Source organism: Amblyomma maculatum, chromosome 3, assembly GCF_055883805.1.
Source record: "Amblyomma maculatum isolate TAMU_Amacu chromosome 3, ASM5588380v1, whole genome shotgun sequence".
NCBI lineage: Eukaryota > Metazoa > Arthropoda > Arachnida > Ixodida > Ixodidae > Amblyomma > Amblyomma maculatum.
The window spans coordinates 182,478,721-182,490,925 of NC_139346.1; the positions used below are offsets into that span (position 1 = coordinate 182,478,721).

Consider the following 12,205-nt stretch of genomic DNA (forward strand, 5'->3'; position numbering starts at 1 on the left):
GGAAGCAACTCTGAATGCATCAACAAAAGCAATGCTATGTGTTTGCAGTCATGGAGAGAAGTGAACAGAAAAGGCTGCTCTAGATCAAATGGTGGAATTCACCTTGCTACAAAACAGCATCGAGTGGAAGTATGACAGAAGAAAGATCGGATAGCAGAAAATGCATAATTATGAAAAACATTGTGTCAAGCTTGATAGCACAGTGTCATGTCTGAAGGAAGGTCTGGGAATTGCTTCTGATTTTTTAATCGTAAGTTTGCTTAGCTGCAAAATATTGTTTTAGCCATCTCATAGGCAGATAGAGGATGCACAATGTAAGACTAAACAACTGACTATACCAGTGGAAGTAAACATTTATGCAAGCCCCTCACATTAACGGTACAGCCAGGTGGCAAAGGAAAGGTAGTTGGAGTTCACTTAATGAATGCACAATAATCAAAGCATTCAAGGGATGGACGGAATACAAACACAGGACAGATTCTATAATACACCTAGATGCAAATTTTTATCCTAACACAAGAGAAGTCTTTTGTGCAATTGTGTTCTGTCCATCTCTTAAAAGAGCTGATAACCATGCATTCAAATTAACGGTACAACCATTTTCAAAAGTATGCAGTGCACTGTGACCATGGCAGGAGTAGGAGTACTGAAGGATTCCTTTGGGATTGGCAACACTTGCCAGTACTTAGGATGTGCTGGTGAGGATGCATATCCCTCTCACTCTTGTAAGACCCTGCCTCTCATCTCTTCTTTACACGGCTATTTTTCTTTCTCTCTCACTGAGAAATGCTTCCTGCTCTGGCCACCACCACCCCCACCGAAGTGGGGGTGGTTTACGTAGCCTGAATACGTAAAAAACAACAATGCATTTCCTGCTCTCAGAACTGCAAAAAAAAAAGCAAGCTGTTTAAAAAAGAATTATAAATTTCGGCACTTGAATAAGAACACATCTGGTAAAGGAATAAGATGCCACTTTGCATACAGTTACCATGAGGATATAGTATCAGCAGAAAAAAGCCGAGTAGACCTCGCTGAGCAAAGCAAGTTAACAGAAGTCCCACAAATCTTCCCTAACTGAGCAGGGTTCCGTAGTAAACACACTGTATAGTGCATTGCTCCCTTCATAACCTAGCTGAAGACAAAGTGATGCTTGCTTTGGCATTATGAATTGAAAACCACCTTTCCTGGAGTAACTAACCTATGTTGTGGGAGTCCCAAAGAAAGCCTATGTGCTACGGCTGCACGCAGCGCCAATGTTAGGATCTTGGTTGCCAAAGCTCCAGCAGCCCTGACTACATATTTAGACTAAGTCACTAGTGCTGATAACAAGCACAAAATTGCGCGAAGCATGTTTCACTAGTATACATCAAAAAGGTTTGCTAAAGTGATTTAAAGTGATAAAAGAGCCAGGTTAGGAATTTATCATTCTGTTCAAATGCAAGCCTATACGAAGCACACAAGTGAACAGAAATGTGGCTGCCAACAGTCTATAACAAACTAGAGAGAATCTGACATTAAAAGAAGCAATTTATACTACAATAAAGGCTGCAACTAAGCAAGGTCAAGTTAAGAAACCTGCACATCTCTTTACAATCTGAGTTTTCCCCCCCAATGCTTCTCGCCTATGATCAGTTAATAGCACCTGTCTGTTTGGAAATGACTGCAGAAGCATTAGTGCTTATCTTTTCCACATATGAAGATCCCTATCTCAATTAATGCATATTGGTACAGACTACTGTTCCAAGGATTCTGAGGATCACAATTACGAAATAACCTATCCAGTTCCTTGAGTGCTCTGAATCCTCTTCAGTCACTTGAAACAAATGCATCTAACATGCCCGAGTCATGTCTCTGAATGAGAAAATGACTAATTGCTCCGGCCTTCCATACAGCACTGCACCTACCAGCCTATTGGCTATGTGTTGGGTGTCGGGTAAATATCTAGTAATAAGCAATAAGGCAGTGACTAATATTTCTGTCACATTCCCTCGAACTTCTTTTCCATAAAGGACCACGGAGGGAGTTCAGCCACAATAGAGTTGTCACCGTTTCACACGGCTGAGAACGAGCTTCTCAGAGACGCCATCGGGGTCCCATTAGGCACTGTTCGTTTTGTGTATGCATACAAAATAATCAAGTTAAAAGCATGTAAAATAATTTCAAGCTGCTTTCTTTTGAACAGTTTGAATTAAATTTAAAATATAAATGTATTCTTCATTCATGTGAAAGGAATGCGCTGTTACTTTTACTAGCAGAGCGGGTTTGTCTATTCTGCTGGCCATAATGTGCTTGCAAAATCCTTGCGTGCATGCTTGGATATTTGCGAGTTTACTTTTTTTCCATGCTTTTACGTTGCACTACAGTATTAAAATTAGTTATAGATGCAAAATTAATGCATATGCGCTTTTTTAAAACCTGCACTGAAGCTCATGGGGAACCAGAGTACTCCCTCCACCTGCTCCAGGGAGATGATCGGAACTCCTTACGCTAGGAACTTAAGCTTTCTTTCCTAAAGGACTGCCGTGTGACACGGCACGTATCTCCATTGAGATAAAGACTACCCGTGTGACAGCAATATTAGACATGCCTGCTAGTTGTCCTCATCCCAATGCTTTAAACATTTCTTTTTGCCAGCCAACAGCTACACTGTCCAAAAGACAAAACACCATGGCTAACAATAGTGCAATAGCAGCACCGAGAATAGTAGTGCTTAGACTAAGCAGCAGACCATGGGTGCCCAACTCCACAACCCTCAACGACGCACCTCATCAACCTGTGCCTGCGTCTGTTGTATCCGCTTGGAGGCAGCCTGATGCTGCGGGTTGGGAGGCCTGGGTGCACCCTCCTGGTCGGCCCCCGGCTGGCCTCCCGCTGCTCCTGGCTGAGACCTGCAACATTACACAAAGTGCGCCTTGAGGGAGAAGTTCAAGATAAAAAGTATTTCTGACAACGAAGCCCAAGACAAAAAGAAAAAGTTCCTATTCCCACCATGTGCATTTGTGAAGCGGTGCCCTATGGCAAGCATCAAGGAAAGTAATACAAACAGTTGACACAGCCTATGGTTGGGCCCATATCAGGATGTACTGTAACCACAGGCAGGCGACCAATGCAATACTGAAGCCAATGCCACAGAAAACCTGGTAAGGTAAGGCAACTGCTGGACTGCCAACATCCCGACAAATGAGCTGTCGTTAGCAAAGCAGCTGCATCAAATGCACATGTCCTGCGACTGCTTTCTACACTGCCCTTCTATGTTGCAGTTCACGAAAACAACAAAATAAAAATATCAAAGCCCTTGGCACGAAAGAGCGCTGTAGTAAATTATCTAAAGCACACTTCCCCAGTTCTGTCATTCCCAAGGAATTGTGCACCATTATCAGCAGAAAGAAAGAATAGCATATGCACACAAAGAATAGTGAAGCAATTCGATCAGTATATTTACATCAAGTTTTGTTTCTAGCCTTGGAGTCCACCAAGTGCTCATAAAACGAGGCATAGTCTCGATATACTGGATTCGACGTCCCTAAGCTGCTTGAGATGTGGGGAAATGCCATAAAAGAGGGCTCCGAATTGATTTCAACCACCTAGGACTTATTTTGCATGAGTCGTCACACTGGTGTACATTGTTCACTTAAAATATGGCCACCACACTTGAGATTCAACTCTGTGCTTAAGGTGGGCCAAATATACACCCAAACCCTGAGCCATTGTGGCAGAAGTTTTCAGAAATAATTTTGTACGAATAATAGAAATGAGTAAAAGCTATACATCTCATGCCATCAGTTCAGGGATGCCTGCAGTGGTGTTGAAAATAAGCAAAATGTTGGTGCTTTTTGGACTCCTTTAATGGCCAAAAATGCCAAGTGAGCAACACCTGCAGTCAACCAAGAGTTGCAGGACTAGAACATTACTTTTACATTTTGGCCACTACCAAAGAAACATGGGGATTTAAGCAGGAGACTACCAAAGCTGTGGCAGTCTAGCAACTGGCAGCTGCACTGTTGTGCACCTTTTCTCACACAGTGTGACTCATGTGCGGTTTTTTTGGTGATGTCAACACCATCTGGACCAGTTAGCTGTTCACAGCCTGGAAATATATCCCTGTAACTTCCAAGTACTTTGCAAGCTAAGTATGCCTCCTATGAAGGAGCGAGATTTAAGCATCCAGCATAACAGTTCATGGTGATCTTAAGGGTAGTTTAAATGTGCAAATAAAATGGCATCAAAAGGCTCAGCTGCAAAAGAAAATGCCACTATATTCCTCAAGCTTTGAAGCTCTCAAACTGTCCCCTAATATTCCTGAATACAAGATACAGCTCCTGCCTTGTGACGAGTACACATGCAGCGAAGAGCCACACTTCCCTAATGCTGTAATTGCGTGATAAGTATTATTCAAAAGTTCTCCAAAGAATACCAAAGAAAGCATTGAAACAGTGCACTTGTATTCTGCAGCACACACTATATTACACTGGATGGCACCTAAAATTAGTGACAAATATTTGATTACAAAGCAATATACTAGGAGAAAAAAACAGTTCTCAAGCATGCAGTAAAGTACACCCCCTGTCTCAAAGGGGGAAAGGCTACTTACAAGTACATACTCAGTGCATGAGGTGCACTGCCCTACAACTGCTGAAATGAGAAGGTATACTCGTTAAGAAAGAAGCTCAAAACACCAGGTGAAATGGCAGTCAGAACTGCATGGACCTGTGCATATTAATTTCATCGCTTTTGCTTCGCAAGACAGTCTTATTTTTTACGCAAACAGAAAACTAGCTATAAAAACGAAGCGGTCTAGTAATTACTTCCGATAAAATATTATACAGCTGGTTTTACTCGCAACTACCGCATGCGATGTTATACGTCAAGCTCTTGCTATCAAAGCTCATTGACCAGTTACCAGGTGCAAGTTTTTAGTTGGACCGTTAGTGACAAAAGTCAGCATGTAATTCTGCAGTGTCCTCTGTCAGATGCCCAAAACAAAGATTAACAGGAGAGATTTGTAGAAACAGAAGCATGTGGCTGCATGTTGCAGCAGAAAAAAATTCACACGGGACTTTTGGAGAAAGCTGAAAACAGGACTTCTATTTGAGTACCAAGTATTACAAGGAAGACAACTGTTTTCTGCAACTGTCAGTCTCAGAAGCCTACACAGCCACACAAAATGATTAATAAACATAAAGCATTCTTTTCGTGCTTTAAAAATCCCAGTTTATATAAAAATAAATTGTGGCATAAGGTGTCTGAGCTCCCATCACAAGGACAGGAAGGCCAAAGTACAATGAAGACTGTGGTCACAAACATTCTCTATTGTTTGGCAGCTGTTGACCCAACAGCTCGAAAGTCACTTCTGACATGTACCTTGAATGGGTATAGTTTCACGAATTATGTTTGCTGACCCCTGGGTTCAACATGCCATCAGGTTTTAGTTTTTCAGGATAGCACTGCTGACAGACTTGCAAGCTAATGACAGCAATCATGATGCACGGTCTATAAAAGTGAAGTGTTCCCAATGTTGAGTATACGGAACTACCGCAGCACAAGCTTTATGTGCATCAGAAGAATTTACCTCAAAACAGAAACACTGTCACCCAAGCTAAAAGCACACGCCGGCGAACCTCAGCACATTTCCATTCGGGAACACTAGCAGCTGCCAAAGCAACAGTGCAGCTAGACCAACAGATGTTCTGCAAAGGTCTTTTCCCAACAGACTTCGCTCGCATTTTTCAATGTTGCGTTTATCTCTGCCAATGTCGGACGAGGCCCAACATATGGCCTGACATTGAGTTGCAGGCCAGCGCTGCAAGGCGGGCCTCGTGTCAGCAGAGCGGCCGAGCACTGCTGCGACGCCTGAAACGCTTTTACACGAGTTTGCTCGCACGGCTAGCTCCTCACGACGTGGACGTCCCCGTGAGTCATCAGCGCGGGGGACAAGGCAACCTCTCTTCCTCCCCTTCAGACTCTTCGTGACTGATGCGTTATGCTTTGTTCTGAGCCGGCGACAAGACACTCGTCGACAGACGAAGCACAACGGGGTGACTGGGCGGCACCGACTTATCTTCCGAGGCTGCTGCTATATACGTCCGAGATATGGAACGAGAGAACGGAGGCCCGATCTATCAGTACATCAAGGGACAAGGGACACGAATGGTCGCAAAGAATGGACTCCATTTGCAGTGAACACGTTTAAAGATGGAATCTGACCGCCTGAGAACGCAGTAGAAAGCTGTGGTGGGAGGTTAATTAAGCCGCCTCGCGCAGCGCACGGCGTCTCTATTAAACAACGCCCACGCACAGGGCTTAGTCCGCTGCGACGATAGCGCTGAACAGAAAAAGGAAAGACGCGAATGAGCGAGCTAAACGAGAGTCCGAAGCACGAAACGACTGTCGAATGACCTTCCCTGTGCCGTACAAGCTTCACGTCAGGTGCGTCAATCGCGCGGTGCTATGCCAAAACGAAAGCGCTGGCTGTCAAAACGAAAATACGGCCCAGCTGAAGACTGCTACAAACACCTTCGGTCGTGCTTATACGCGTATGCGACGTCGCCGCTAGACAAGAACTCGAATGGGATGCGTGAAGCGATGCAACAACTGAAATGCGGGTACATTTGTCCCCAATAATGCACAGCTCTGGGTCAAAATGGAGAGCTTCGATTCGGGACGGGGCTCGGTAGCCTGCGAAGCGGAGCTCGCGAGTTGCCGCACCATTCGTGCGCGATGGCTCGAGAAGAGAAGCATCTAGACGGCTTCCAAGGGATCCTTCAATTTCCTTATAGAGCATGCTGGGCGTACGGCAAACCTCGAGTTATGGTTCATAACTGCGGAGCCAAAAACAAAAATTAACTTCGGGATGGGCAGAACCGCCGGTGGCCTAACCAGCGATGTCCGAAAGAAGCCGGTTTGTAGTAATCCAGAGGCATTGTCACAGCCGCAACGCTACAAAAATGCTGGAGAACGCAAAGAAAATGCGACTTACATGTTCCCGAGCCCGAGGTTGATTAAAATTAAGGCTTTAAAGGGCACTCAGGATCAATGATGGCGACAGCTTTTTCAGTGACGTCATACATCCGGGGTAGAGATGCGTACGTTGTGAAAGAAACTGACGCGGCATGGCGCCCCAATCGGTCTCAGCGTCGTCTGCTACCTTCTTTGCACTGCTTTGCACTAGCCCGAAAGCGTAATAAAAAGATCAAATAGCAGTACAAAGTGCAAAAATAGCTTTATTTATTTATTAAATTTCCAATACACTGCAAATTCCTTCATTTGGCAATGCAATATTAATTAGAAAACGCCAATAACTGCAATACTTCCAGTCCAATGAATCAAGATTCTGCGTCTTATATTTGAGCAACCAAAATTTCAGACTGAAGTTGTCGTAACAGAAGTAATTTAAATACAAAGGCTGCAAGTATCATGTGTCTAGGTTCGTGCGCGAAGCATACGAATTCAATTTCTTTGCGTACCCAGGTTCCCTGCGTACGTGCACAAATCGCTGCTTCTCTTCTCAGAATAGTACATCCAAAATATTGATCGCACCGACTCGGAGTGGCCGACTCTGAACGTATCCAGGCTTCTAGAAAAGGCAACAGCTGTGGACAAAGGACCCGATAATAGCTCATTTGAATGAACAAATGAGCAAAATTGTGATCGATGGAAATGGCGTTTGAACGACCTCCCGGGAGATGTCGCTATGTCAGTGGCCTGAGCCTCATGCCTGATCCTAGTAACGTTGGCCTGAGCCCTAGGTGGTGTTGCCCGAGCACGGGTTACAGTTCTCTTTTCTGTCATCAGGTGGCTGCACGAACCTTAACGCATCATCGAAGTGGAGGCGCGTGCATCGAAGCGCGCATCGAAGCATGCTATTGGTGCTAGTATTGCTAGTATACTCTACTATAACTCTCCATGAGCGAAAGACTGACTATTGCCAAAAATGATGGAAAGTAAAACCCATAAATAAAAGTAGTGCAACCTCTCTCCTCCTCCGCCGCCTCTCCTCTCGCTTTTCGACTTAGGCTCCCTCAATGCACGGCCCAGCTAGCAGACGTTTTCCGGAGCTTTTCCGCTTTTCAGCGCCAGCTTTTCGAGCCATTACCGTAGCACCGGTTTTCATCTTCAAGTGACCTTGAAAGATGCTGCGCCTTACTTTGTTATAAACCAATTTACAATGGAAGCGAAAGCTTCACAACGCTAGGTATAGCAAGCTTCGTGTGACACTAAATTGGGCCATCAATTGACCTTGACCTAAATTATGATGGGTGTACTATTTCGTGGTGTTCACACAAATGTAGACTGCTCCATACTTTCCCCAAAGCCTAACTTAAATGGAGAGGCTGCCGTTGTGCCATGTTCGCGCACTTTAAGGCCCAGATGGGGCCAAATTAACTTGGAACTTAATAACTAGTTCACAGGAAAAGAAGCTCGCAGTGTCTGTCACACTTGTTCAGTAGACACCTGAGCCACACTGTGAGGGAAGGGAAGCAGGTTGGAGGAAATACAGAAAGAGAGAAAGTGGTGCTGTAGTGGAGGTCTCCGGAGTAGTTTTGATAATAGCTGCGTTCGGGCGAGTTGGTTAGACATGTTGCACCTGAAAAGCGCATAAAACACACCGACAACAACAAAAGACGGACACACGAGCGCTTACCTGGGGATCATTAACGTGCACTGACATCGAAACGCAGCCGCCGGCGGTGGGGATCGAAACCGGGTACTCCGAAATAGTAGTCGAATCCACTTTCACTCCCACCTTCATCCCTTCCCTTACGGCGCGGTTCAGGTGTCCACAGAGCAAGTGTGACAGATACTGCGCCTTTCCCTTCCTATGAACCAACCAACCAACCAACCTTAACCAGTGCACAACCGCGGCGGGACTGGAACTTAAGCCACGACAACTTTGGGTAGCTATATATGTTCTCATCAAAAGGTCAAGGTCAAAGGTCAACCGACGTGGGAAGCAGCTCGTGAAGTAACTGAGGTGGGAAGTAGGAAGTATACAGACACATTATCGCTGACAGGTGGTGGTGGTGAAAACGTTTAATAAAAATAGAGAGTTACTTAAAGGTTGCTCTGGGGTCAGGCTTAGTGCCCTTCCCCTCACAAACACTAGGTGGAGTCCCTATGGGACCCCAGTGGCTTCCGCTGCCGCCATTGCTCGTTTGACCAAGGCCTTTTGGGCTTTCAGGTCGGAGCAGGCGAGTAGGGTCGCCTCCCAGTCCTCCCGGGTGGTGTTTTGGTTAGGTGCAAAGGCAGGGTTGGAGGGTCACGCCCACACCATGTGGAAAAGGTCCGAGGACATTTCCCCGCAGTGCGGGCACTCCCCGGAGAAGGCACTGTCAAAGTGTTCAAGTGACGCCGGGCACATCATGGTATTCGTAAGGAGGCGAAGAAGCGCGCGTTCCTCCGCTCTTGTTAACCCTTTACACGGGTGGGAGTAAATATTGTGTCTGTTTTGGTACAGCTGCGTAATTTCTCTGAAAGTGTAGGCTGGTGTGAATTCTTCTGAGGAGGAAGGAGACGAGGTTGCCCGGTTAGAAAGCGCGCGGGCGGCGGCATCTGCTGCCAATGTATTAAATGCCCTTATAGAGGATTACGTAGACAATTTTCCGAGCCATACTGCCATTTTTACAGGTGCGTCTCAGCAGGATGAAAAAGCAGCTATTGGCATATTCTCTCAGGCTCTTGACTGGAGTTATTCATTTCGGGTCCCAGACTATACGTCAATTTTCGCTGCTGAATTTCTGGCCATTGAGTTGGCCTTGACTAAAATCCCTAGTAATATTTCTAAGGTTATTTTTCTTTCTGACAGCCTATCCGTGCTGTCATCGCTCGAAAATTCGAAGGGCAGTCTGCTTTGCCATTCATTTTATGTTTTCCTTCCTCCTCACATTTCAGATTTGCGTTTTCAATGGGACCCAGGCCACTGTGGTATTACATATAATGAAAGCGCAGATTTTTTTAGCAAAATCCGCTCTTAGTGGACCTCTTGTTCCATTCATACCTAATACCGTTTACTTAACTTTAGCACGATTTCAAAATTTCCAACGTCTTCATCACCTCAGTAACGAGCCTCTCCTTTCTGCACCAGATTACCAACACACCTCAGATGGCCTTGGCGTGGCCGCATGTGTGTTTCAAGGCTATGTGAAGGGTCTATGACTCTCTTGCGCTGCAGATTACCGAAACTAAAACTGTATTTATGTCGTTCGGGGCTATCTGCTACTAACATCTGTGAGTATTGCAATGAAATTGAATCCATATATCATTTTTTTTTCTTCTGCCGGAGGTTACATCTCTCCGCAAAATTTACTTAGCAACTCCCCTTTTGAGATTAGGCCTTCCACAAACCATTCCAGTTCTCCTCTCCTTCGGAGCAAGCGTCAAGGGATATGCCTTAAAACCAGTTTGCGATTTTATTCATGATTACATAATTTCAACAGGTAGATTTCTATGCTAGGTACGATTTCATTACCTTTTCTTTTCCTTTTTATTTTTTCCAAATTCTAGTTAAAGATTCATATGTATCTGAACACTCCAGTCCTTGAACATAAATATTTACAATCTACAATGCACTCTGGCCAATCCCCCGCCGTGGGTATGTGCCATTTTGTCTCATGTCATCATCATCATCATCTGCTGCCTCGTTTCCTCCTAGCCCCGAATGGGCCGGAGCCCAGACTATGAAGCGGCGGGATAGACTTTCCACGTATGAGCTGTTTTGCAGTAGTCGGTAGGCCAGTTCCGAGCTGTTTTTTAGTAGCCGGTAGGCCAGTTACAGGACCCAGCCCTGTTGAAAGTTCACGCCCCTCGCGAGTCCGTTATGATTGTTTTGGAATCAGAGTGTGTTGCTGCTAACGCGATGGCGACATCCTCTGCCTGTGTTACGCTTAGGGCTTTAAATGTGATGCCGTTTACCGTTTTGGACTCGTGGATCACTGCCGCCGTGTACCACCCGCCTTGGTGCGGGCCGGACGCGTCCACATAGTACACTCCGGGTTTCCCTTCGTAGTGGTGAGCTAAGGCCTCTGCCCTGGCCATGCGCCTACCTACCCTCGTGGTCGTCCTTGGACATGTTAGTGGGGAGTGGTTTTACGTGCAGGGCGTATCGCCACTCCTGTTTCCTCGGTTACAGTCGTGTGTTGTATGTGTAGACGGGTTAATAGGCGACGCCCCGACGGTGTCTGCGATAGTCGCGTGTATTGGCTCGTGAGGTGGGCTTCTCTCAGCTCCTCGAACGAGTTCGTCATACCCAGACCATGGAGTCTCAGGTTCGACGTGGTTATAGGGAGGTCGAGAACCTTCTTCGCTATTTTGCGCGTGATCACCTCGATGGTGCTCTCGTCGTGTTTCTTGAGATGGAGATAGGGGGTCGAGTATAGGATTCTGCTTGTTACAAAGGCATTGGCCAGTCGTAGAGCATCTTTGCTTCTCAGTCCCCCTTTCTTGTTTGAGACTCTGCAGACCATTCGGCCCACCTGATCTCCCACCTTTTTTAGCTTGTCGAGCGTGGTCGTCGCTAGCTTACGCTGGTGAATGAAAAGACCTAGTACTCTAATTTCATCTCTCTCGGGTATTGGTTCTGATCCAAGTCGCAATTCTATCTTGTCTGTGCATTTTTTGGAGGGACGAATATGGACGAATTCGGATTTTTTTAGTGAGCACTGAAGGCCGCATTTTTTCGCGTACTCATTCACAGCGGTGGCTGCCTCCTGCAAGCTGGCCTCCATTTCTCCGAGAGAGCCCCGCATGGCCCTTATGGAGATGTCGTCCATACAGCGCGTACTGCACACCCGAGACCTTCGCCAGGTGGACCGGGAGACTTTTCATTGCCATGTTGAAATCTCTGACAGGCGCGCCTCCATATGAGTCGCGCCATGGAATCGGGGGAAGAACAACTGAGCAGTCGTGCTAGCTACGATCGCCGATTGGCTGCATCTGACGATACGAACTTTGCGTTGAGAGCTGAAAGTTTGAAAGAAGGGGTTAAAGCAAAAAAAAAAAAAAAAAGGCGGAATCACCGTAACAACGTGAGGAGCCTCTTGCTAAACGCCGCCGCGATGATGCTGCAAGGAGTGAGCGACGAGGAGCGCAGATGGCTGCCGCTTCTGCATCTCCATGCTTCAGTTTTCGCTTCACACTAGGTTTCTCGGAAGCTAAACCACAGCCGATTTTGCTCACGTTATATGAACAGATCGAACGGGTTGATGCGACG

The 12,205-nt window shown here is 46.1% G+C and overlaps 1 protein-coding gene across 5 annotated transcripts in view; it reads right to left on the reverse strand.

Moving 5' to 3' along the window:
* Positions 1-7,083, reverse strand: part of LOC146197135 (vesicle-associated membrane protein 3-like) — a 28,175-nt gene extending 21,092 nt beyond the window's left edge. For 2 of the 5 annotated variants that reach the window (XM_084598887.1, XM_084598889.1), the window contains exons 1-2: positions 6,977-7,083; positions 2,765-2,888 (exon numbers count right to left, since the gene is read on the reverse strand). In XM_084598887.1, coding sequence (XP_084455013.1) covers positions 2,765-2,888; positions 6,977-6,978 — 126 coding nt within the window. In that variant the 5' untranslated portion in view covers positions 6,979-7,083. Of the gene's footprint in view, positions 1-2,764; positions 2,889-4,591; positions 4,633-6,976 lie in introns of those variants that run through there. The other 3 variants (XM_084598886.1, XM_084598885.1, XM_084598890.1) reach the window with 3 other exon arrangements.
* Positions 7,084-12,205: the final 5,122 nt, after the last annotated feature.